General features: G+C 38.5%; 1 protein-coding gene across 4 annotated transcripts in view; it reads right to left on the reverse strand.

Annotated features, from left to right (window-relative positions):
• Nucleotides 1-27674, reverse strand: part of PRR14L (proline rich 14 like) — a 69525-nt gene that overhangs the window by 19352 nt on the left and 22499 nt on the right. For 3 of the 4 annotated variants that reach the window (XM_079149677.1, XM_079149679.1, XM_079149678.1), the window contains 4 exons: nt 19636-19708; nt 4490-9749; nt 1166-1237; nt 483-654 (listed from right to left, as the gene is read on the reverse strand). In XM_079149677.1, coding sequence (XP_079005803.1) covers nt 483-654; nt 1166-1237; nt 4490-9749; nt 19636-19708 — 5577 coding nt within the window. Of the gene's footprint in view, nt 1-482; nt 655-1165; nt 1238-2004; nt 2117-4489; nt 9750-19635; nt 19709-27674 lie in introns of those variants that run through there. The other variant, XR_013765485.1, reaches the window with a different exon arrangement.

Below are 27674 nucleotides of genomic sequence, written 5' to 3' on the forward strand. Positions count from 1 at the left end.
TGGGCTCAACCCCTAGTACCACAAACAAACAAAAAAGAATACCATCATTTGCTGGCACAAGTGGTTCTTTGGGCCCTAGTCTCTATAAAACACTGCTAAATGTTGTCACCAAGAAAAAAGGATCTGGAAAACAGTGCAAATAAAAAAATTGAAGCTGAATTTGTGGTGCTCGCCTGTAGTCCCAGCTACTTGAAAGGCTCAGGCAGGAGGATCAATTGTGCTCAGAAGTTGAGGCCATCCTGGGAAACATAGTGAAACCTGTCTCTAAAAGTAAACTAAGATAAATAAATAATAAAGGAAATCCATTCTTTACTGGCTAAGCAGGAAAAACTCATAAGTAGTATTCTCTGACACTTAGCTGAAACTAAAGGTGGCTGAATCAAGACTTTTAGGTGTTTAGTCTGCACCTAACATGCTAAGTGAGTCAACAATGGAGACCTCAATGTCATCACCACCTTACCCCACTGGCTCTTCACATTTACCTCTTTCTGTTCTGGAGGGTTGCTCTGTGGTTGGGGGCATGCTGCTGTCACACCATCCAGCTCATCAAACTCAGGAATTGGGAACTCAGAGCCTGAAAGCAGGAGCTTGCTGACAGCTGGTTCTGTTACCAAGCAAGACTTTGGTACCAAGGCAGTGAATACAGGCTCTAGCCTAGCACCACAGAGAGAGAAAGCCAGAGAAGAACCATATGAGAGGGGTTCACTTTCTACTTCCAGCACATTCACTTTTTTGACATCCATACTAGAATTGAAGACATCCCTACTTTGCAGAAATAACATCTCCATTCAGCCTATGTTATAATCACATTGATATAGCCTGGGTCTACATATGTGAAATATAAGAATGCGGTCAATCTATTTCATTGGTCTATAGAATTTTTTAAGGAAAAATGTAAAACAAAACGTACTTTTGGAGGGAAGAACACATTTAGTGGAATGAAAAAATAATGCTAAGATCAATCGCATCCAGGGAATAAAGTTGTCTAAGTGACAAGTCCTGAAATGAGAGGGACTCCTGACATGATAAGCTGGTTAATATAGCACATTTTAATCTCTCAGCTGAGAGAGGCAGATTGGGTTTACAGGGACAAGAATCTCTCTCTCTTTCTCTCTCTAACACACACATGTCTCCACAATTGAAGACTTGTATGCCAGAGGCTTACCTCATCTGACTGCTGCTGGTGTTACATGTAACTTCCATGCCTGGAAGAGGCACATATGGTAACACGGTGTGGCTGAAGTGAATCAAAAATAGAAAAGCAGCAGGTTATAGAAGTGAGACAACAGGAAAGGATTCTGAGCTATTGAGGGTATTACCACATAGTAAAAGGTCCCAAGAAAGACGGAAACCTCCCATTAAAACCTCCCAATTCATGAAAAATAAACTTATGTGCCCATCACTGGAACAGATGCAGACTGACAAGATTATTTTCTAACTTAAATGGAAAGAAGGTAGAGAGAGAAACAAAGAGGGCAGTAAGAGAAAGGAGGGGAACAAGAATGAATTTGGGCCTTATACCTTTTCATCAAGTTGTTTAGTATGTATATTAAAGATTTAAAGATAGCTTGGCTGGTGGCTCATGCCTGAAATTCCAGTGACTTGGGAGGCTGAGATAGGAGGATTTCAAGTTCAAGACCAGCCTCAACAATTTAGTGAGGCCCTCAGCAACTTAGTGAGACCCTGTTTCAAACTAAAAAAAAAAAATAAAAGGACTGGGGGTACAGCTTAGTGGTAAAGCACCTCTGTTTCAATCCCCAGTACAAAATAAAATAAAAGTAAAAAATATCTTGCACTACTCAGTTCACTATTAACTGTTAAAATTCACCATTCTGTATAACCTTATGTTTCTTCACACAGAGAAACATACGGAGAAACATTTTCTTTAAAGCCAAGTAGCACATAAAACATGGCTATGTGGAAGAAAATTGCTAAGTTTATTCCTTTATAATTACAATTTATATATTTATAGATGAAACAACAACAACAGCATTAATAACTTACAGAAGCATTCATAGGCTGGGTGCGGTAGTGCATGCCTGTAATCCCAGCAACTCAGGAAGTTGAGGCAGGAGGATCGCAAGTTCGAGACCAGTCTCAGCAACTTACTGAGACCCTGTCTCAAAATAAAATAAAAAGGGCTGGGAATGTAGCTAGTGATAAAGTACCCCTGGGTTCAATCCCTAGCACAATCAATCAATCAATACAACCTTGGAACATGCTTCATTAACAAGATATTTATATGATGACCAAACAATCTATTTCCTCTTAGAAACAGGAAGAATTTGAAGCTAGGCATGGTGGCACACACCTGTAATCCCAGCTACTTGGGAAGCTGAGGCAGGAAGACTGCAAGATTGAGAACAATCTGAGCAACTAGGGGAGACCTATCTCAAAATAAAAGGGTTGGGGACATAGACAGTGGTAGAGTCCTATCTCGTATGCATGAGGCTGTGAGTTCAATCCCCAGCACTAAGAAAAAATAAAATAAGGCCAGGGATATAGCTTAGTGGTAGAACACTTGTCTAGCAAGGGTGAGGCCTGGGTTCAATCTCCAATGCCACAAAAGAAGTTTAAAAAAAAAAAAAGGCTGGGGAGATAGCTCAGTAGGTAGAGTGCTTGCTTTCCAAGCACAAGGCCCTGGGTTCAATCCCCAGCACCGCAAAAAAAAAAAAAAAAAAAAAAGAAAAAAGAAAAAGGAATGTGCCTACTAGCTAGGAAAAACAGATAATTCAGGTTTCTCCAAGGAATGAAAGGCAGGGTGAAATACTGGAAAAAGACCTGACCAATCAGTAATCAGCAGATCTTGGTCCTAGTTCTAGTTCAGAAAAAAACCCTAATAATTGAGGGACTAAGCTTAGAAAGAAACTTTAACGTGCCTCAGTCTCAGGACTGTAATCCCAGCAACTCTGAGGGCTTGAGGGCTGAGGGAGAAAGACTGCAAGTTTAAAGCCAGTCCCAGAAACTTAGCAAGGCCCTAAACAACTTATTAGACTTTGTCTCAAAATAAAAAAATAAAAGTAAGGACTGGGGCGGGGTACAGTGTCACATGCCTGTGATCACAGTAGCTCAGGAGGCTGAAGCAGGAAGATCAAGAGTTCAAAGCCAGCTTTAGCAAGAGCGAGGCGCTAAGCAACTCAGTGGAACCCTGTCTCTAAATAAAATACAAAATAGGGCTGGGGATGTGGCCCAGTGGTTGAGTGCTCCTGAGTTCAACCCCCAGTACCAAAAAAATAAATAAATAAATAAATAAGAGCTGGGGATGTAGCGCTCAGTGGTAAAGCACATCTCAGTTCAATCTCCAGTATATATATATATATAAAAGGGCAAAAAAGAGATGCTTGATGCTTGTCCAACCTGTACTACAGAGTACAGAGTGCTGAAAAATAAGGGTCAAAGGAAAACATCCTATGAAAACACAAATTAATTCAACCTGTTAAATCTTGTTTTCTGGGGTTATGTATTTTATGTTGCTGGAAAACACTTCTAAGCGTGTTTAGAAAAACACACTATCTGAGCCCAGGCACATGATGTTACAGCAATTTTATAGCCAACGAGTAGAAAAAGTCCCTATCAATACCACCTCTCCACCTTCTACTTGAATTTATAGTATTAAATTAGAAGCTAAATATAAGAAGGAGTCAGGTGATATGATACACTCCTGTAATCCCAGTGATTCAGGAGGCTGATGCAGGAGGATGGCAAGTTTGAGGCCAGACTTGGCACCTTAGTAAGGCCCTAACCAACTTAGTGAGACCCTGTCTCAAAATAAAAATAAAAATAAGTGCTGAGAATGTGGCTGAGTGGTTATGCGCTGCTGGGTTCAATCCCCAATAACCCTTGCCCTCACAAAAGTGAGTATTTTCTTTTACCTATAGGACAAGTGCTCACAATTAGCAATTCATCTTGGATTCAATGAGCAATGTTCAGGGTTCTGTAGTATTTTTCCAAAACCTTTTTATTTATTTAGCTCTCTGCTAAAGTGCAATAAGAAATGCAGAGGTTCATAAACTAGATTTGCTGATACTTACGTAATTTATTCCTTCACTAAAAAGTACTTATTCTGCATTCTTTACATGCCAAAAACTGAGTTAGATGCTACTATGTAATGCTTTGTGACCAAGATATAGTTATAAGCTATTGTTACTATCGTTACTATTTATAGTCTTTCACTTGTAATGACCATTTTGTCTTTGCAAACTGGGGGCATGAGGATAAAAGAAGAGATTCAAAAGACTGATGGTTTGAAGAATAAAATGAACAGAAAAAAGAATGACACAAAATACAGGAGCAGATTTTATAGGGCAATTATGGGTATCCACATGTGAGAATTACTGTTGAATTTTTCCCATCAGAGATCTGGCAAGATAAATCTCAAGTACAGATACAGAGATGACTGCAAATGGCCTTGTCAGAAGTGTTCCTTTTCACTCCCCAGTGGGAGGAAGCAAACATGGGACTTTTGCAAAGAACAAGGGACAGATTTTACCTGCTTGTGGTGCCCAGACTTGATTGCCGCTTGGAATGGACAGCAGAGATTTCGAAGGAGCAGGAGGAAGGTCCATGCTGGCTCCAAATGGATAGCACCCTACCCACCGAGTAGGGCAGAGAACAGAAGATCTTGTCTGCTATGGAGGCTGGAGACTTTAACCCTTTCAAGCCCTGTGTAAACTGGGTCATGAAGAGCCTCTGCATGGTAGGCATGTGACTAGAAAAGCTCCGTTTTTTTGTCCAGATTCGGTAACATCCCGGGGAACAAAGTGCAAGAAGTGTGTGAAGGCCAAGGACAGAGCAATCTGCTCTGGTCTGGACTATGGCAGTGCCTCCATAGTCTTGGAGAGGAGCTGTAGTCTGTGGAGGAGCCTGAGTATGTGCCTGACTATGGAGGCCAGTGTCTTCCCTGAATGTGGCCATCCCAGGGCAATTATGGGATAAGAAAAGAGAAAAGGTCCACTTGGGAGGTTGAGATGGGCACTGGGGGGCCTCTCCTAAGGCAAGCCTTGCTGGAGCACAGTGCTCAGGAAAAGTCCGTGAGGATTCAGTCATATAATCAGGGGCTAGTTTTACATGAAAAGAAACTGGGAAGATTTCCGAACCAAACAATAATGATGGCATCTTGTTGCTCAAATCTATGAAGCTCTTTTTGATGGCTTCGAGAGAATAAAGTTCCAAGGGCTTACTGTTGATCCTCTTGTCCCATCCACTAGCTGCCAAATATGGATTCAGCTGCATTGCATTATATGAAAATCCATCCAGGAGCCTTTTGTATCTGAGGCGTTTGTAGCTTTTAGCCACTGGAAGAAGTGCAGAGGAACATCGCCGATATCTGAGTTTCTGGGTCTTTATGGCTGGGGCTAGTTTGGAGGCAAGGATGGACAGCTTGTTTAGTAAGGCTGATTCTTTGGTAGGCATCCTAAAATTCAGGCTCTTTAAGGGATGGAATGGAGCAGTCTTCTGCTTTGGTATGTGGCTAAGCAAGCTCTTGGCAGGTACTGTTTTGGGTTCCAATCGAGCAGAAGCAGATGCAGCACATGAGCTGAGAAGTCTGTGTGCTTTTGTGGGGATGGGATCAGAGGAACTCTTTCCAAAGGCAGAACTTTTGATTTTACTTATTTTCCTCCCCATGCTGACTGGCTCCTGACAGGCAATTCTCTTACATGTTCGATGGGGCTGCTTCTTGAAGGGAAGCATTCCTTTATGACAGGAAATGTTCACAAAGGCACCATGTACTTGATCATACCCAGCAGACCTGGGGTCTTGTGCTTTCTGAAGGGCATCAGGAAGGCAAAGACCTGTGCACAACTCAATGTCTTTCTTTAATGGATGACATAAACTTTCCTCCTTTGTGTCTTTCAACTTCTGAAACTGTCTGGCAATGTTGCCCTTGGTTGGCTTTGACAGGGTGATTTCTTTCATCAGGGTGAACTCATCTTTGTTAGCCTTAGGTTGATTCTTATTTTGAACCTCATCAGACAACATATTAGGTGATGTGCATTGTTCCAATACCATATGTGGTCCTTTTTGATGTACTTGTTTCTCTTCCTTTGGCAATATATAGTCCAAAACCCCCTGGCTTTGTTGTTTTTCAGCATCAGCATGTATGCCCTGGCATTTCAAGTGGGTCTGAGAACTCTTGCTCAAATTACCACTATTATCACCTTTTATGGTAATCATCTCTTCAGATTCCTCCCCAGCAGTTAAGTGACCCAAAGTTTCTCTTGGAGGATCTTCACTTTCCTCTCTATTCACTTTAATTGCTGTTTCTGCTGTCAAAGGCAAAAGTCTATCAGTGGAATTCTCCTGAGAGTGACAATCTTTGCAAATATTATTTTTCACACTGATCTGCATACTGTCTCTTTCACTAGGGTTATTCATATCCCTCAGAGCTCTTTCCTTCATCTCAGGCAGGACTGTGTAGTCTTCTATAGTTTCACACAGCATTTCACCATCTTTTGGTTTAAAGAGATTTTTGGGGTCAATTTCATTACTCTTAGTATCAGTTTTTGAATTTTCTTGAGAAGACAGACACAAAGACATTTTCTCAAAGAATGTCATGCTCCCTGGGGAGACAGAGGTCTCTTCATGGCACCTAGAAGATATCAAGTCTCTTGAGGAAATCTCAAAGAGTGTTTCCTTGCCTGATACAGAATTTAATTCTAGTTCTGATCCTTCAGTTATTCCTTGTGTTTCTCTCAGAGATAATCCTTTACCTTGGTGTTCATGACAAATATAATTTAAAGACATGTTTACTCTACCCAGTATTCTTACATTTGGTTCATGATCTGTAACTAACCCCATATCCTGAGCACAAGAATCTGGACACTCTTCCACTTCACAGTCTTTTAAAGATCTGCAAAACTTCTCCTCACATGATTTTTTTATTTTAAGAGATTCCACTGGAGAAGCAGCAGCATTTGGAAGATATGAGTGCTGTTCAAATGTTCCTATGAATGGGGCATTCAATTCTCCTCTCAAGGGAGAGGAGGTATTCCTTGAGGTTTTTTGGGATGCCAGTCTCTCTTGCCTTATATCACTACCAACTATACTAGATGCTTTCATGTCCACCATGCCTTCCATAGGCTTTTTATTATAGTCAGCACTGACCATGCCTATGATATCTTCTGTCAACTCTGCGGAGCTGGAAATATTTCCCAAGTCTCCTTTTGAATCACCTTCCTTTGGATTATCATAAGACAGCGGGTTATTACTGTTTGGACTGGCTATCGGGTCTTTTTTGTTGTGGTTTACCTCTCTGTTAGACTCTATGTTGGTCTCTCTCTGGCTACTATCTTGTGCCTCCTCAGCTGATTTATCTTCATTTCTGTACTCATTTGGTCTGTTTTGGTTACTGTGGCAGTCAAGGACTTCACTTATCTTCTGATCAAGTGTTTCAATTACTTGGTTCATGTTTTTAAAACTGGAGAACATAACAGTAGAAGCCTGGTCCAAGAATGTTTCAGGGCTTGGAATGTTTGCAGATTGGTTTAGTTCTCGTGTAGCACAATCAGAGATGTTATATGTATAAAACGCTGTCTCTTTGGGTGTATCTATTTTCTTCCCACCTGGTCCTTTCTCACTGGGTTTGATGTGACTGATGGTGTGACTGGTTGTGTTTGAAGCTCCACTATCTGACACTCCTGCTGTCATTTCATTTCTGATCTTAACTCCCAGTAGGCTGCCATTAGTTTCTCTCCTATCAAGTTCACTCCCCTTTGTACAACTCACTTTATGGGTGCTATTTTCCATGGAGTCTTCTGTTCCTTGGGAGTGGTGATCATTAGGCAGAAATCCATCTTTACCTTTTGTTACAGAAGAGTTATCAACTTTCAGGATGATTTTGTTGGGTTCAAAAGAAGCACAAGCAAAACACATATTCTTTTCTGATGCATTGTTTCTTATACAGTGACAACTGAGGATATCCTGAGATTGAACATTTTGACATTCTGTAACAGAAACTGCTTGAGGAAAGCCAGTTGCTTCTTTTGTACTTGGGAGAAAACTGGGATGTAGATCTTCTGCTCCTGAGTCAGCCATTTCTTTTTTTCCTTCTACGCTTCCTTGGTTGATGTTTAAGGTAGGACTGTTTGAAGAGGCACCACAGGTTTTTTCACCTAGTGGAGAGATGTCTTTCATTTTTGTTCTAAAGGGAATGATTTGAGTATCAGCAATAACACATCCTCCATTCTCTAATGGAGGATGTTGGCTCTGTTGGGCATCTTTGCCTGTGGCTAAAGGCATCTCTCTGTTTACATTTAGTAGGGAGTTGGCTGGCAACTTCACATGGTCTTCAGAATTAAGGGACACTTGATTTAAAACACATTCATTTTCTACTTTGTTTACAACCAATTTGTTGGTACCAGAAGATTTATTCATCTCATGGACAATGCTCTGTTCATCTAAATGTAAACTATTGTTATGTGAGGTCTGTATAATTTTTTCTGACTCAGATCTATAATCTAATCCTAGAGATGGTGGTAACTGAACAATATCTTTCTTGGGTTTTGATACTTCATTACATATAGAACTTGAATCATCTTTTGGCATTAAAGTCATAAGACATTTTCTTTTGGACAGCAAATCAGTACATGATGCTTCATTTAACTGGGTGTCACCTTCCAGATTTCTCTGGATGCTGACTAAGGCGTCAGAGTCTTTACTATAAACCTTTTCACTTAACAAATTGAATTCTTTAGTGGTTGTCTGTTCTGGCTCTTCCATCTGCACCAATGAAGAAAAACTGCTTTCTTCACAGTGTCCACCTGGTTGCTTGATATTAGTAACAGTTTCTCTATGGTCCTCAGGGTTTGTCAAGCTACCCTGAATATCTGAAGTGATTTTCAAATCATTTTTTTTAAACATTATTTCTGTGGTTTCAGTAAAAGCCTTGGGCATTAAAGAACAAGAGCTGTCTGTATGGGTTCTGCCTTGAATGCAACAATTATTGTGAATATTTTCTATAGGGGAATCAACAGCTTCTTCTACACCAGAACAATAATTACTGGCATCCTTTTCTGGTTGCCTAGAATTAATAAGAAGGAGTTCCTCTCTTTCACTCCTGGGATTCAAAAGTTGTTCTTCATTTTCTTCTCTAGAAGCCAAGTTCTTGCTTTGATCGTCCTCATAAAAATAGGAACTGTCTGTCTTTTCAGCAAATCCCTTCAGCAAACCATCACTTTCAAAACCACATTTTTCTAAGGATGTTGTTCTGGATTCTGGATCAGACAAACTTGGTGTGAAATATGAAATTTCATAATTTTCTTCCAACGTTTTTACAGCATCTACATTTCCCATAGCTGTGGAACTACTGTATGAAGAACCGCAGTTTTCATTATGGTGGCCAAGAATCTGTTGTTGATTGTCATCTGCTTCACAGACAAGGCTTAATTTACACAATTCTTCTTTCCCATTGTCCACTTTGGAAATGGCACTGCTCCCTGGTAATAATGACAACCAAGAAGGACAAGTTTTTAATTCTCCACATTCTTTTTCTTTAGGAGTTGCTTCTGTTAATCCAGTGTCCACAAAGGTTAAAGGCTCTAAGGAAACTAATGTTCTGGTTTCTGTAACCTCACCATGGGTCATGATTTTGTCTACTTCTGGATATTCGCTGCACCCAGCTGAGAGACCTTTACTCACATGGCCATTCTTGTGTCCTTCATTATTATCCGTCTTAGTCCCATTGACCTTCATACCTTGTACATCTTCAATGGATTTCAGTGGAGTTTCAGTTGTAATCCACACATTTCCTTCTGCACAAGAGAAATAAATCCAAAACAGTACACAATCATAAAATAATTGCTTTACCTTATTGAATCTCATCATGCAACCAATGGCAATAAAACCACCCAATTTAAAAAAAGAAAAGAGAATCACAAAATCAGTGTGCTATACCACCAAAATGACTTTCTCTAAATGTTACTTAGCATTCAGCAATCAATGCTGGATAACTAAATACAACATGAAGACACATGCCTAATTCAGAATCTTAAGAAGTTTCAATTTAAAAACATTAATAGAACAGGTTCACAATACAATAGCTTACATCATTAGATGACTACCTTATTACTTGAACTTAGATGCATTGTAGGTAAAATTACTCTTTGGAAAAAAAAAGTTCTGCATGAAACTACATATACTAGAGGTGGTGGTGTATGCCTATAATCCCAGCTACTTGAAAGTTTGAGGCAGGAGGATCACAAGGTTGAGTTTAGCCTCAGCATCTTAATGAGATTCTGTCTCAAAATAAAAAATAAAAAGGGCTACAGATAAAGCTCAGTGGTAGAGGACTCCTGGGTTTAACCCCTAGGAACACAAAAACAAAACAAGACAAAAACTATGTAAAAGAGATTAATCTATAAATTGAATTATTTTGAACCCAATTATCTGCAGTAACTGTCTTTGTATTTAATGGAGATGATAATTGTTGAAGCTGAGTAGAAGGGATGTGAGGATTTAGGATATGCTTTCTGCTTATGAATAAGTTTGAACATTTCTAGTATAAAATATTTAAAACAAAAAAACTCTTTCTTAGCAAAATGTCAGTACAATTCATAAAAGAGTTTTACTATACAGAGTTTCTTTTAAATCCTAGGTATAGGATGCAGTACAATGTAGTTCCTCAAATTTGTTAATCCACACACACAATATGTACATTTCATCTCTCTTCCCCTTTTAGAAAACAAATTCAAAGCTATACACATACAAACACACACATACAAACACACGTATAGATGTGTGTATATGGATTAGGCATACATACAACATGATACATATACTAAACATATAAAGCAAAAAGAAAATCAATTTAAAGATCTAATTCCCAATAAAATAAAAGCTATGAGGATAAAAGATCATGTTGGGTTTGTTCTCTCCTATTCCTTGTTGCCAGCATAATGCCTGATACATAACAATACTCGACGAATATCTGTAGAATTCATGAATACATAGTTAGGTCATATCAACAAATGTTATTATTAGTGAGTTTCTAGGGCTTCCCTATTCATTTCTCAATAGGTACCAAGAAGAGCAATCACTAAGAGAAAGAGCTATGAGTGACTTTGAAGCCCCTTGACTCCATGACATTTATTTCTCTGGGTCTCAAGTTTCCACCTTTGTAAAAAGCATGATTAGTATACTTACCTCACTGCTAATATGCAGAACTGAGTTAAATAATACATGTAAAACAACACCTGGTACAGTGCCTGCCATATAAAGGAATGATGCCTTTTCTTTTTGATTCTTTATTTTATTGTACTTAGCCTAAGAATAGTCAAAATGATGATAATTAGGCTTGGAACAGTATTTACATATTTGGAGTCTGGGCAAGGGGTGTAACTCACTGATAAAGGATATGTTAAACATTTGCAAACTTCTGGGTACAAGTCCTGACTGAGACCACTAAAATTTTTAAAAAGTGTTTGCAGTGCTGAGGATCAAATCCAGGACTTAGCATGTTGGGTAAGTGTTCTACCACTCAACTACATTCTCAGTCTCCAAAATATCTGGAGTCAGCAAATACTAGATGGATAAATATATACTGAATTTCATAAGCTTGCACAGATACCAATCATCAACAAAAGGCAGTCTTGAAATTCTAATTTTCCACACAATATTGATCACTGTGAAACACCAAGAATACAAATAACCAAATAAATAAATGGGCTAATGAAATGAGCAGACACTTCACAGAAGAAAAATCTACAAGCAATCAACAGATATATGAAAAAATGTACAACATCTCTAGTAATAAGAGAAATGCAAATCAAAACTACCCTAAGATTCCATCTCACCCCAATTAGAATGGCGATTATCAAGAATACAAGCAACAATAGGTGTTGGCGAGGATATGGGGAAAAAGGTACACTCATACATTGCTGGTGGGGTTGCAAATTAGTGCAGCCACTCTGGAAAGCAGTATGGAGATTCCTCAGAAAGCTTGGAATGGAACCACCATTTGACCCAGCTATCACACTCCTCGGCCTATACCCAAAGGACTTAGAAGCCAGAATACTACAAAGATGCAGCCACATCAATGTTCATAGCTGCTCAATTCACAATAGCCAGATTGTGGAACCAACCTTGATGTCCTTCAATTGATGAATGGATAAAGAAATTGTGGTATATTTATACAATGGAATATTACTGAGCCATAAAGAATGATAAAATTATGGCATTTGCAGGCAAAAGGATGGAACTGGAGAATATCATGCTAAGTGAAATAAGCCAATCTCAAAAAACCAAAGGAAGAATGATCTCACTGAAAAGCGAATAATGACACATAATGGGGTGGGAGGGGGCAAGAATGGAGGAAGGAGGGACTGTATAGAGGGAAAAGAGGGGTGGGAGGGTAGGGAAAAAAATAACAGAATGAATCAAACAACATTGCCCTATGTAAATGTATGACTACACGAATGGTATGCCTTTACTCCATGTACAAACAGAGAATCAACATGTATCCCATTTGTTTACAATAAAAATAAATTTTAAAAATAGGTGTTGGTGAGGATGTGGTGAAAAAGGTACACTCAAATATTGCTGGTGGGGTTGTAAATTAGTGCAGACACTCTGGAAAGCAGTGTGGAGATTCCTTAGAAAACCTGGAATGGAACCACCATTTGACCCAGCTATCCCACTCCTTGGCCTATACCCAAAGGACTTAAATTCAGCATACTATAGCAACACAGTCACATCAACATTCATAGCTGCTCAATTCCCAATAGCTAGATTGTGGAACCAACCTAGATGCCCTTCAATTGATGAATGGATAAAGAAACTGTGATATATACACACAATGGAATATTATTCAGCCAAAAAGAAGAATAAAATTATGGCATTTGCAGGTAAATGGATGAAATTGGAGAATATCATGCTGAGATAAGCCAATCCCAAAAAACCAAAGGATGAATGATCTCTCTGATAAGCAGATGATGATACATAATGGGGGGTAGGAGGGAGGCAAGAATAGAGGAAGGATGGATTGTATAGAGGAAAAAGAGGAGTGGGAAGGGGATGGGGGGAAGGAAAAATAACAGAATGAGACAAACATCATTACCCTATGTACATATATGGTTACACAAATGGTGCGACTCTACTTCGTGTACAACCAGAGAAACAACTGCTGTACCTCATTTGTGTACAATGAATCAAAATAAACAAATTAAAAAAAAAAGAAATGATACAAGTTTGAGGAGACAGATCTCTTTAACCCAATGTAAACATTACACAATGTATACGTGTATTGAAACATTACATGGTACACCATTAATATGTACATTTTGTTTTTCTGTATTAGAGAATAAATGTGAATAAACAAATAAAAAAATTAGTCTACTCTTTCTATTATAGCAGACAATGCCACTTTACTCATGAATTTCTTAATATGAGTACTCCAAATGGTTTTATTTATCTTTCTACTGTATGCTATACCATTCATTAAATTGTGTTCCAGCACCATTCTAGCTGTATCTCTTACTTTATCTGCTCAGGAACATTGTAAAACTCTTTATCCATCCCCAAACTGATAATTTTTTTTTTAAAATATTTTTATTAGTTACTGATGAAACTTTATTTATTTGTATGCAGTGCTGAGAATCGAACCTAGTGCCTCACACATGCTAGGCAAATGCTCTACCACTCAGCCACAATCCCAGCCCCCTGTTTACTGTTGATTTACTTTATGCAAGGCACTTAAGGTAAGACTCTCCCTCAGAGTCACTACCTGCTGAAGAATGCCCATTCTCAACTTTAAGTGAAGAGTCTTAGGGAGGAGGCAGAGGAGCAGCCACTTCCCAAGGGGTATAGCAGCAAGTTGGGTGGGAAAGAACAGCTATATGCAGCTACAAAGCAAAATGACACTCTTCTCATTCTTCTGACTTATTTTTAATTATATATTTTGAGATTTCAGAGAACTTTAAAGAAGTTTGAGGTAATTTTGGCTCCGGAGGCTGAGGCAAGAGGATCATAAGTTCGAAGCCAGCCTCAGCAAAAGTGAGTTGCTAAACAAAGCAGTGAAACCCTGTCTCTAAATAAAATGCAAAATAGGGCAGGGATGTGGCTCAGCAGTCAACTGTCCATGAGTTTAATCCCTGGTAACCGCCCCGCCCCCCCAAAAAAACAAGACTCACATACTGCACAGAATTATTATGATTACATGAATTAATATATGTAAAGCTCTCAAAAGTGTAGAGAACCCATGCTCAGTTAGTGTGAGTCATTCTTATTACTCCTTGGGCTCCTACTCCCTTGCAAATGAGTTCTATCAAGACCTCTGTAATACTATTTCTCAATTATTTAATGTACCACTTCTACAAGGCACTGTGGCACAGAACTGTAGTCCCAGCTATTTGGGAGACTAAGGCAGGAGGATGGCAAGTTTGAGGCCAGCCTCTCAAACTTAGCAAGTTTCTCAGCAACTTAGTGAGGCCCTGTCTCAAAATAAAAAAATATAAAGGGCTGGGGGTGTGGCTCAGCATAAAGTGCCCCTGGGTTCAATCCCTAATACAAAAAAAAAAAAAAAAAAAGTATTAGAACACTGGAGGATGAACTGTACATTCTGTGAGTTATAAGACTAAAAGAAGCAAAAGATTTTTATGAACTCAGCTTCAGCTGATTGTGGACTTCTAGCTCTACATTTAAAAAATATTCACATTTGCAGGAATCGGCAAGCTAATTCTAAAATTCATATGAAAATTCAAGTGGCATATAAAACCCAAAACAATCTTTAAAAAGAATAAGATTAATAGACGTAGACTTCCTGATTTCAAAACTTACTATATTGCTATACTGTCAAGATAATAACACAGATTAGATATAAATATCAATGAAGTAAAATGAGAGGTACTATAGTTTCAATCTTTTTTTTAAATGTATTTTTAGATGTTGAAAAACCTTTATTTTATTCATTTATTTATATGTGGTGCTGAGGATCAAACCCAGTGCCTCACACATGCTAGGCAAGTACTCTACCACTGAGCCACAACCTGAACCCTATCGTTTGCATCTTAAGTATTCTTCAAAGACCTATGTGTTTAAAACCTTGGTCCACAGCCTGTGGCGCTACTGGGAGGTGGTGGAACATTTAAGACATCGGGTTCAGTGGAAAGAAGTTAGATTATCGGGGGCATACCCTGAAAGGGGACCATGGGAGCTGGGGCAGGGGAGGCACACACCTATAATCCCAGCACTTGGGAGGCTGAGGCTGGAGTATCACAAGTTCAAGGCCAGCCTGGGCAACTTTACAAGACCGTCTCAAAATAAAATAAATAACCAATAACCATGGAGATACAGTTCTATGGTAAAACATGCCTGGGCGTGATTTCAAGCACCTCAAAAACAAAACAAACAAACAAACAAACAAAAAACCCAACAACAACAACAAAAAAATAAACCTAATGCTATAAACCCAAATTTCCCTCAAATGGGAACTGGCAAACAAACAGTTATAACTATAAGAGGGGCTACACCTAGGCTGTAAGAAATAATGAACTTCTGATATGCATAATAATATGGATGAATCTTAAATGTACTAGGCCAAGTGTACTCAAAAGCTAGACTCAAAGGCTTCTTTTATATGATTACATTTTTATGACATTCAGTAAAAGGCAAAACTGCATAGGGAGAGAATAATACAAATGAGTGGTTGCTAAGGGCTTGGCAAGCAGGATTGAAATAGAACTAGTTCTAACACAACTGTACATGTTTGTCAAAACTCATACAAGCATACAAAACACAAAGGGTACATTCTGCTCTCTGTACATTATATCTTAATAAAAAGAAAAAAGATAAAATTCAGTTATCCAAGCATCTAGAATCATTCTTGTTGGCTATTAAGTAGATATGATATTGGTTGATTTTTCCTCTTTTCACCCCCCAAAATGCAAATTATAAGATCATGAGACAACCCCTATAGGGTCCCCTCTTGCCTCTGCAAGAGAGTTGTTTCTACTCTTCACACCTGAATAAATCCTACTCCCACTCCTTTAAACAAAACAAAACAAAAAAAAAAAAAAACATGAGCCACATGCAGTGGCACATGCCTGTAATCCCAGTGGCTCAAGGGGCAGAAACAGGAGGATTGCAAGTTCAAAGCCAGCCTCAGCAACTTAGCAAGGGTCTAAGTATTGCAGGGAGACCCTGTTTCTAAATAAAATATAAAAAAGGGCTGGAGATGTGGGTCCGTGGTTAAGCACCCCTGGGTTCAATCTCTGGTACCAAAAAAACAAAAAAGAATCTCAAAAATTCTGGAATTGGCAACTTGGTAATTTTGTGAGACATATATCATATGAGAAAGAAAAACAACACTGAAAGGAGAGTGTAATAGTCTAGGTTTACTTACTAAACAACTCAAAGTTGGAGATCTAAATTCATTCCTTAGCAAACTTATAAATTATTACAGAATACTGAAGTTCCCATACTCAGAATAATCAAAACAATTTTTATAAAAATATGATTTGCAAAGTGTTCAGTAGTCCAAAAACTTAATAAAATAAAGGTAGTAAAGATATATTAAAATTTTTATCAAGAAAAATATGGGGCAAGCCATGGTGATGCATGCCTATAATCCCATTCCAGCTACTTGGGAGACTGAGGTAGGAGGATCACATGTTCAAGGTCAGTCTCCACAATTTATGGAGAGTCTGTCTCAAAATCAAAAACAGAAGGGGGTAGGAATGTAATTTAGTGGCAATAGTTCCACTGGGTTCAATCCCCAGCACTGGAAAAAGAGAAAAGAAAAAAAAAAAAATCTTTGGCTGGGGTATAGATCAGTGGTAGAGCATGTGCTTAGCATACTCAAGGTCCTGGCTTTAATCCCCAGCAAGACCCCCCGCAAACCACCCCCCCCCCAAAAAAAAAAAGGAAGGAAAAGAGAGAACAAACCTGAGCAGAGCAAAAAATATTAGCAGCAGGGCCCCTGGAGAAAGAATACAAGAAGTAGATATCTAAGAAGCATCATTTGATTTTCAATTTTGTAGTAAATGATGAGGCAGCAGACACATGACCTCAACCATGGCAAAGTAAGCCGAAATGCTGACCACATTACCAAAGATAATGTACATCTGGTTAAGTCAAATCCACGGTGGTGGCACATACTGCTTGAAACCCCAGGACTTGAGGTTTTCATAAACTTGCCTTCACAGAACCTTCCTGTCTTCCTTGCTACAACAGTCTGTGACTTTGAACATCTAAGCTTATTTCCTTGCGTGTAATACAGGAATACCTTGGAAGGTTCTGAGGAGACTGAATAATACATTATGTATTACAGTGAGGTTACTATATATTCCAGTAGAGTTGCTGATTTCAAGCTCCCCCATATCAAACAGAGAACCTTACAAATGGCTTTGGGGGTGAGTGGGGGAAATCGAATGACTGATTTTGCAAATGTAAGTCATTAAAAAAGAATGGTGGGCTGGTGCTGGGTTTGTGGCTCAGTGGTAGAGCACTTGCCTGGCATGTGTGAGGCCCTGGGTTTGAGACTCAGTACCATGTATAAATAAGTAGAAAAATCCATTGACAACTAAAAAAATATTGAAAAAAAAAAAAAAAGAATGGTGGGCTGAGCAGGGTGGCTCGCACCTGTAATCTTAGTGACTTGGAAGACTGAGACAGAGGGACCACAAGTTCAAAGCCAGCCTTAGCAAATTGGTGAGACATTTAGCAACTTGAGATATAGCTCAGTGGTAAAGAATTCCTGGGTTCGATCCCCAGTATTAGTACTACTACTATAAAAAAGAACAGTGAAGTCTGAGAATATAGTTCAGTTAGTAGAGTGCTTACCTCACAAGCACAAGGCCCTAGGTTCTATCCCCAGTAATGCAAAAAACAAATAAATAAATAAATAAAATAAAATAAAATAAAATAAAATAAAAAAGAACAGTGGTCTGGGGATGTAGCTCGGTCACAGAAAGCTCTTACCTAGCATGTGCTAAACGCTGGATTTAATTCCCAGTACAGAAAAAAAAAAGGGGGGGGGGGGGCATTGGAACAGGAAGAAAAGTGCCACTGGGAACCTAGTGTGGTAGAGCACACCTGTAATCCCAGGCTGAGGCCCTGAACAACTTAGCAAGACCTTCCCTCAAAATTGAAAATAAAAAGGGATGGAGCTGTAGTTCAGTGGTAAAGTGCCCCGGGTTCAATCCCCAGTACCACAAAAGGAGAAAAGTACCACTGAGCAGTTTCTCTGTGGATACTTTTATCTATGTCCTATGTAAACCAGCTTTTTAGCTTTTTGGTGAAGAGCAGCCAGGTGAGTCAAAAAGGACAGACTTTTTTTTTTTTTTTTTGGTAATAATGGGGGGATTGAAACCAGGGGCACTGAGCCATATCCCCCAGTACTTTTTATTTTTTATTCTGAGAAAGGGTCTGGCTAAGTTGCTCACACTAGCCTCAAACTTGAAATCCTTCAAACAGCTTCATGCTCCTGAATAGCTGGGATTACAGATGTGCATCATGGGCAGATTTTTTTTCTTTTTTCTTTTTTTTTGGTGTGTGGTACTGGAAATTGACTCAGGAGTTGCACATGTTAAACAAGTGTTCTATCACTGAGCTATAGCAGCAATCCTGAAAGAATACAACTCAGGTTCTTCTGAAACACCATTTAGTGGGTAAATGAAAATATATTTCAACACAAACATTATAAATCTTATGATAATATGTGGGTGAAAAAGTACCAAAGCTTAAGTCATAATGGAACCCCATGAAAAGATCTTAAGGATGAGGTGGGGGTCACTAAATTGAATCCCCTAAGACCCTAAAAATAGTGTGAGACTTGTAGATAAAACAGCATTTCTCTTTAGAGCAGTGTCCTTTAATACATACCAGACAGTCAAGTCTTTGAGCCACGGAGAAAATCTGTAGCGGCAGGAAGCAGGGTGATAAACCAGGACAAATGCTTCCTTTTTTGTACAGACTACCAAGAAGATGAGAGTCAAATCTGACATTATATCACAGTAGCAAAATGTTCACATTCTTTAACACACTTATCTTCCTTTTTCTTTTTTGAGGTTCTGGTTATTCTATATTATTAATCTTATATAGGATAGTCCTCTCTAAAGTTACCTAAGATTATTTTTGGCCTGTGGGTGGGGGGAGGGGGAGAATCTCTACTCAGATACTCTGTTGGATCTCAGTTTCCTTCTTAATCAACAACCAATGTCAAAGTAATCCCTCATATGCCTATAGTCAGCCACTGTTTTGAGAAGCAAAATGAAGTAACAAAAACATAACTGCCTTAAAAACTCTCAAGGTGACCAAAGTGAATGTTTCCTCTCATACCTGCCCCAGAGAATAGCCATGTGCTGAACAATAAATGATCCTATCCTAGTTCACCCTTCTAAACAGGAAAATATATTTGATTATATAAAATTAAATCAACGATTTCAAAAAAGGTTCAACATATTTAATAGGGAAAGATTCATCATGTAAAAATAAAAGGGAATCAAACTTTCATAAAAAGTAAGGCACTGCCTGATAATAGGTGTTTTCAGTCAGGTATATTCATGGGCAATATTTCTATAGCTAGCTCATCTTGCAACTAGCAGGGACCTACAACCCTTATGTTCTGAATACAAAATAGGAAACGTGAACTTAAACAGTATGTGTAGCAAGTGGAAAAAGGAAAAGATTTAGAGAAATAAATACCTTTGCTCCTTAGAAAATCTTCAGGAAGTTCTGCACATAGAAGTTCTTTGTTGTTCTGTACCAGGAGGTCCTCCTACAATGAGAAAATTCGGGAGTCAGGGAGGATTCAGATACATGAAATCACGAATATTATTCTTTGAGAAATGTTTTTATGGTCCGGGGGTCTGAACTCAGGTGCTTGCACAAGTTAGGCAAGCACTCTATCACTGAGCTACATGCCCAGCTCACTCTGCCCTTTTTTTTTTTTTAAACTTTTTTTTGAGATACAGATTTGCTAAATTGTCCAGGCTGGCCTTAAACTTGTGATCTTCCTACCTCTGCCTCCTGAGTAGCTGGGATTACAGGTGTGCATCACTCCCCCTGGCTGAGAGACTTCTGTATGACTTCAGGAAATCTGCTAGTAGTCACAAAGATTAGGAACTGAAGGAAACCTCAAATTTAAATAAAATCAATAACAACTTTTGCTTCTCTAGAGTTCAAGCTTGAAAAGTCAAAATTTTCAAGTCTGAATAATAATAGGTAAAAAAGGTCAACCTACAGATGCAAACAAAACCCTATAAGTGCCTTCTGAATTAAAAAAGCAAATTGTTGCAATACAATTTTAATTTTATTTCAGGGGAAAATATCAGAGAATTGTATGTATCTCAATTTCTAAACATTGTATATATCAAAAATAAAATTACTCTCAAACCTCTTAAGTTTTTTTTTTTTTAAATCCTCCTCATCAGATCATTAGAGAAGGGAAGGAAAGAAAGATCATCATCAATGACAGTTTGGAATTACGGGTATGAACCAACCATGCCTGGCTGAGAGACTTTTGTATGACTTCAAGAAATCTGCTAAGAAGCCACAAGGAATAGAAATTGAAGGAAATCTCAAATTTGAATAAGCATAATCAATAAAAACTTCTGCATCTTAAAAGCAGAAGAAATTTAAAAAATGGGACAGGGCAATGGCAGAATGTACAACTGTGGCAAATGCACCCCACAATGCGTGGCTGTACCTGTTGAGTATCCCTTATCTGAAATGCTTGAAAACAGAAGTTTCTCAGATTTCAGGTTTTTTTTTAGATTTTGAAATATTTGCATATATAAAATATAATATCTCAGGGATGGGACCTAAGGCTAAAAAACAAATTCATTTATGTTTCACATATACTCTAACACAAACTTAACATAATTTTATACAATTATTTTCAGTGTTCCTGCATTTTGACTATGACCTGTCATATGACATCTGATGTGGAATTTCCCACTGGAGACATCAGGGTGATGCTCAGAAAGTTTTGGATTTTGAAGCATTTTGTATTTCAGATTTTTGGATAAGTGATGCTGAACTTATATCAGGTTTACTGGTTGGGAGACTCTGACCAACCAAAAATGGCTATGCACACTAAACTTTCCTTCTGAGTCATCTCTGTTCCTCCTCTCCTGAGGCTTAAGCATTTTGTGGGAGGGGTCTGTCTGGGGTGCTCAACCCCTAAGCCACATTCCCAGTCCTTTATTATTATTATTATTATTATTATTATTATTATTATTATTTTGAGACAGGGTCTTGCTAAATTGCTTAGGGCCTTGCTAAGTTGCTAGGACTGGTTTGGAACTTGGAATCCTCCTGTCCCAGTCTCCTGAGTTGCTGGGATTACAGGTGTGTGCTACCATACCAGGCTAACTTTTTTTTTAAACATTGATTTAATTAATAAGTTCAAGATTTGATGCAACACCTATCGAAAAATGCAGATCAGTGAAATCACTGCTACAACTTTAGGTAATTTTTCTCTTAATTCTTATAATAATTAAAAAAATAAAAGATCTAAGCAAAATTTTGTGTTGTGAACAGAAGCCAAGAAAGAAGCTTCAAAGATATAAATGATGGCAAATACAGATAGAAATAAAATACCATTATTAGAATTTAGAGATGAGAACTTGAATGGACAACACATATTCTTTCACTATTTACTGAAACTTTAGTGTGCAATACTTGTACAGAGCATAAAATTCAAAACAAAACAAAAATAAATTCTAGCATGAAAGGCAGACTGAACGGGAAAAAGAAAGCACTTACTATAGAAGGAATGCTGGGATTAGAAAAAAAAAATTTGGCAACCATCACACTAACAATTATCTCAAGCAAATATTGATGAATGCTAAAACTAGTGGCTAAAAGTTTGAATAAGAAACAAAATTCATAGTCTCAAATATATATCCACAAGACACTTAACAAATTATTAAAAGGAAAATAGTAACTTCACAATGGAGAAACCTGACAAACCTCATCAAACCGAGTGATCAAATTTTTCCTCCTCAGGGATGAGGCATCCCAACACTATGTGCCTCCTGATGTGATCCATTGAGAAGGACAAACATCACTTCTGTAGTATTTCTGACCCCAAAATGCATTTATCTGGAATCTAATCATGAGGAAACATTAGACAAACCCAAACTGAGGAAAACTGTACAAACCAAGTGGCCTGTCCTCTTCAAAAGTATGGGCAAAGGACCTGTTTATTCCCGATTAAAGAAGACAAAAGAGACATGTCAACTAATGCAACAAGTGATCTTGCCCCATAAAAACTAAAAATATCATCTTTTCCTTGCCAATAAAAGATAGCGATAGGACATCTGGTCCAATTTGAATATGGTCTGTAGAGTAGATATAGTCATATTGTGGTCAGGTAACAGAATGTTTTTGTTGGCTAGGAAATAAACATTGAAGTTATTTAGGCATCATGTCTATGAATATACTCTAAAATTATTCAGAAAAAAAGGCAAAATGTTGCAGCAAGTTGTAGAAGAGAATTCTTTTTACTATTTTTGTAACTTTTCTGTACTTCTCAAATTATTTCAAAATAAAGGTCAAGGAAACATTTATTTGGGGCTGGGGATGTTGCTCAGCTGGTAGAGTGCCTGCCTCGCAAGCACAAGGCCCTGGGTTCAATCCCCAGCAATGCAAAAAAAAAAAAACATTTATTTGTAGTAATATTTGATCCTTTCTCCAAAATGACACTATCCTTGACCTCTGTCTGCTAGAGACAATCTGATTAGACTACCTGTTTTGGCTTAGTGTGTTCAGTTGTGGCCGAATGGGACTTACTGCCAACTATGCAATCTGGGGTGTCATTTTGTTGAGTATAAAGTGAAATTTTCCTTTGGTCAACATGAGAGGTAAGGAAGTCCCAGCCCCAGGAGTATTCATTTGGTTTTTTGGTTTAGCAGGAGTGTTTTGGCCTTCTGATGCCCCATAAATTATGTTTCTTTATAGGACTTTGTTTGGTGGGAAAAAGAGTGCTAGAGTCAGGTGTGGTGGCACATGTCTGTAATCCCAGCAGCTTGGGAGGCTGAGGCAGGAGGATTGCAGGTTTGAGGTCAGCCTCAGCAACTTAGTGAGACTGTAAGCAACTTAGAAAGACCCTGTTTCAAAATAGAAAATAAAAAGGCTTGGGATGTGACCCAGTGGTTAAGTGCCCTTGGATTTAATCCCTGGTCCCAAAAAAAAAAAAAAAAAAAAAAAAAGGTGCTACCGACTCCTCATTCCACTGCCACTGAAGGACATGTTTCTCAGCTCTTGCTCTTCAAACCTGTTAAAAGGAATTCCTAGCTCTAAACATGGAGACACACCACTAATGTAAGTGTGAGGAAGCAGCCCATCGCAACCTGCATTTAGCTCACTGTAGGAAGAAATCAGAAATTAAAAATAAATTGTTCTTTAGTGTTAATTTGGCAGTAACAATGTTTTAATAACTCTCAATCACTGCATTTTCAGTGTTTCTTCAACATGCAAAATGTCAAACTGGAAAAAATGCCTATTCTATGAGGCTGCCAGACATATGTTTCTGGAATGGTCTCAAACTTCTTGAGACTAAAAAATGTAGTCTAGTTAGCCAACTAACAGACTCTTGCAGCTCTCCACTTGGACTCCCTTTAGATCTCAGATGCAACATTTAATACTGAACTCATCATCTTCCCCAGCCTCCCTTAAAGAAAAAAAATCAATGTGTTTCTATTGCCTCCCCTGCCAAGCTCAAAAATGCCACTGTCCAAATAATTACCTAAGTCAGAAGGAAGAAACTGGGAGAAAAGACTTTGGCTTTCCACCTCCACATGTCTAATCAGGAATTTCCACCTCCACATGTCTAATCAGGAGTCAAGGATATGATTTCTATTCATAAAACATTTCTCAAATAGGTCCTCTGCTCTCCATCCTCTCTACTTCTGACATGGTTTATATTTTTCTCATAATTTCTTACTGAGATTATAGCAACAGCTTCCTAAGTTTGTCTGCATTAAGCCCTGGCTTTCCTCCAGTGCAGTCTCCAGTCTACCCTCAGGTGAGCATAACAATAAGAAAACATATGTCCATGTCAGTCCTCTTCTTAAAATCCTCCAGTGGTTCCTCACTTCCATAATAAAATCCAAACTCTTCAGTTGGATACACAGGCCTATTATGATCTGACTCCTGTCTACTTTTCTAGCTTCTGCCTCACCCATGTATTCTGGGCATTTTTCCTCTTGTCTCAGTTATGTCCCTCCCCTTTGTCCTCTTCATTAGGCAAAATCCTGCTAATTCTTTAAGCCTGAAAAATAAATAAGCAAATAAAAATGCAAAATGACACTATCATCTGCTTTTTTGTGTATGATTTGAGAGATCAGAAAATACTTTATAGAAAAGACAGCATGCAGTGGGATGAGTAGTCTAGTAGTTCTAACCCAGGACTCTTATCACTAGGTGGTACTGAGAGCAACCTTACACTTGGTTTTAAGAAAAAATGGGCACCATATAAAATGGCTAAGAAGATACCCTATTGAAACAGGTTGCTCCTATGGAGGAGCTTCTACCATTCTTGAGACCATAAATATTTGTTAGTCCTTTCTGTGAGAAAAGCCAACAGGACTATCACAATGAATTCTCGCATGCAGCCTAGAATGACTACCAAGTTATTCTGGGGCTAAATGCACAGAGTGACATAAAGGCTCTTTTGGATTCTAAAGATATCTTATAAGCTTGTGCAGTTAACTTTTATTGGCTCCAGCCCCTGAAGGGGCTGTTGAGCTTTCAGTGTTGCCCTCATCTACTGATCGCCAGATGTGTCTCTAGCTGGATATCCCGAAATATCCTGGGGAAGCACCAAACCCACTACTTCGGCCATGTTCTTTTCTCCTTGGTTCTGATTTGTAACCAGGCAAGGGAGAAAAAGAAGCTAAAACTAAGTCATTCCACTTGACTCCTGCCATACTGAGTTCTCTTAAAGTGTTCTGAGTTAAGGTCTGGGTGTGGTGGTGCATGCCTGCAATTCTAGCAGCTTGGGAGGCTAAGGCAGGAGGATTATAAATTCAAAGCTAGCCTCAGCAACTCAGTGAGGTTGTAAGCAACTTAACAAGACCTTGCCTCAAAATAAAAAAATAAAAAGGGTCTGTGGGATGAAGGATATGGCTCAGTGGTTAAGTGACCCTGGGTTTAATACCCAGTACCAAAAAAAAAAAAAAAAAAAAAAAGTCTGCATTATCCCTCACAGGAAGACTGGAGACTATAAGGTTTGAAGTCTCAAATATGATCAGAAACTAAAAAGAGTGAAAAGGAAATAGAATGAGAAGCTGAGGTCAGATGTGGGGGATCTCCTCATGATGGTGGGTGACCTCCTGATCAGGTGGGAGCTCTGCCAGTTGGGTCTCTGAGTGTGGATAAGGGGAATAGAACAGCCTCCTTAAATATAATGGACATGTATCACAGTAGTTCTTTGTAACCCTCCCAACCTTACTAGAAGGCAGCCAGCCACATAATGAATACGTGCAGAAATTTATCAGACCCAATTTCCTTTTCCTACAATATTTTATCAGCTAAACATTTTAACTTTCAGGATTCCTAGATGTAAGAGTCCTAAATGTTTTACTCTACTGTTCAGATTTAGTTGTTGATGGACCTTTATTTATGCATTTATATGCGGTGCTGAGAATCGAACCCAGAGCCTCACACAGGCTAGACAAGTGCTCCACCAAGTCACAACCCCAGCACCTGCTGTCCAGACTTAGTTAAAATCACAACTGATCATCAACGTAGTTTCCTGCAACATCAAATGAGATAACTGCTATCGTTTAAAGCTTTCTGTAAACTATATAAGAAATACCAGCTAACAGTGCAATTTGCTTTTTGAATCGATAACGAACAACAAGCCATTTCTGTTTTGCATATTAAATGTATTTAATGCAGTGGGCATATTAAATGCCCACTGTTTTGGAAACAAAATCAATTTGTGGGCCTTCTTCAAAATTCTGGTAGATTTTAAGAGGGTCTTGAAAATCATTTTTATCTTTGGTCTTAAAAGTTGACTGTAGGGCTAGGGATGAAACTCAAAGCTCAGAGGTAAGACTGCTTGCTGAGCATGTGTGAGACCCTGGGTTTGATCACCAGTGGGGCAGACAAACAACCGAAACCAAAACAAAACAAAACAATGTCCTGGAAAGGTAGCTCTCTAATTCATTCCTATAGGATGAGTTTACACAGTAGGAAGCTTCACAGATACCTGGAGGGAAATGAATACACATTGGGCTCTTAGCTTTTATAAATAACATAATTTTAAGCTCCTCAGGACTTGATGACTTTCTTAGCCTTGAGCTCTGTTTATAACCAGACCCCCTACGGGCTCCTCCAAACCTTAGCTTCCCTAACTAGCGGCAGAAACAGATTAAGGAAAGAACAGTGATGACTCCATCTATAGAAGGCATTGCCTATACACTAAATTATCCCAACTACAGGGCCAAAGGAATATTTCCTATTTCCTAACATGATTATTTTCATAGCTAAGATACTCTGAAAGAAATATTTACAACTACAGAAGACTCTTTCAGTTTTGTATATTTACCTATCTAGAAAGGAAATAAAATGTGAAACAGTAACTTTAAGTCATTCTTGTACAGCTTTAAGAGGAACTTTCTTTCCCATACCTCAATTTGGAGAAAGAGCCGGTGACTTTAAATAAGTCATCAATCATGTTAGCTGGGTAAAGGATTAATGACATCCCCAGGAATGAATTATCTAAGAGAATTGTGAAATAATCAAGAGAAAGTTCTATCTTAAGTCTCAGTAACGTGCTTTGGATATTTCTGTCACATGAGAACCACTGACAAACCATGACCAGGGAGACAACAGTGCACTACAGACCCACAGAACAACTTATGAACACCAATTTTACTGAGCCATGAAATTCAGATTTTTCACCTCTGAATTACTGAAAACCAAATTCTTTTCAACAGTAGTTTAGGCAAAGAGCAAAATTCCTGTACACTACTGCCAATTTCTCATAGGTTCAAAGACTCTCAGGATAAGAAGTACACAGTAAACTTAGTGGGCATTTAGTTTCATTAAATGAAAACTACCTTTCATTTAAGTAAATCCACACAAACGGCAAAAGAATGGGTCTCTTTTGAACACACCATTAAAACACAAGTTTCTCTAAAAAGTTAGGCATCGTGGCACCCTGCCTATGATTCCAGCAACCCAGCAGGCTAAGGTGGGAGGATTATGAGTTCCAGGCCAGCCTGAGCAATTTAGCAAGACCCCATCTCAAAACAAAACTCAAAAAACCAAGTTTCTCCAACAACATAACGTTTCAAGGAATCAACAGCCATTGTGTTTCCCTACTTAATGCCCCCTTTCCATATACCTTCAAATACAATTGCTTATCCCCAAAATGTGTAATATGCCATCTTATGTTACAGCTATAACAATTCATCACTTTCTTTGTGTCTGTGTTGAGCACAAGTATTGTACCCTAAAACCAAAGTTTTTATAATATATTCAATCCAGGCAGATATGCCATTATGAGAAAAAAAAAAAAAGAAAAATATAGAAAAACTTGGGAGATAAAGGAATGGCTCCTCTTGGAGAGTGCAAGTCTAGCATGCGCAAGGGCCGAGGTTCAAATGCCCGGCGCCTCAGAGGAAAAAAAAAAAAAAAACTTTAATACTTTACAGCTTATTCTAAGTGACAAAACAAAACAAAACAAAAAAACACAAGCATGATATAAAGAACCTTCAATGCTAGAT

This window comes from Sciurus vulgaris (genome assembly GCF_902686455.1).
Source record: "Sciurus vulgaris genome assembly, chromosome: 8".
NCBI lineage: Eukaryota > Metazoa > Chordata > Mammalia > Rodentia > Sciuridae > Sciurus > Sciurus vulgaris.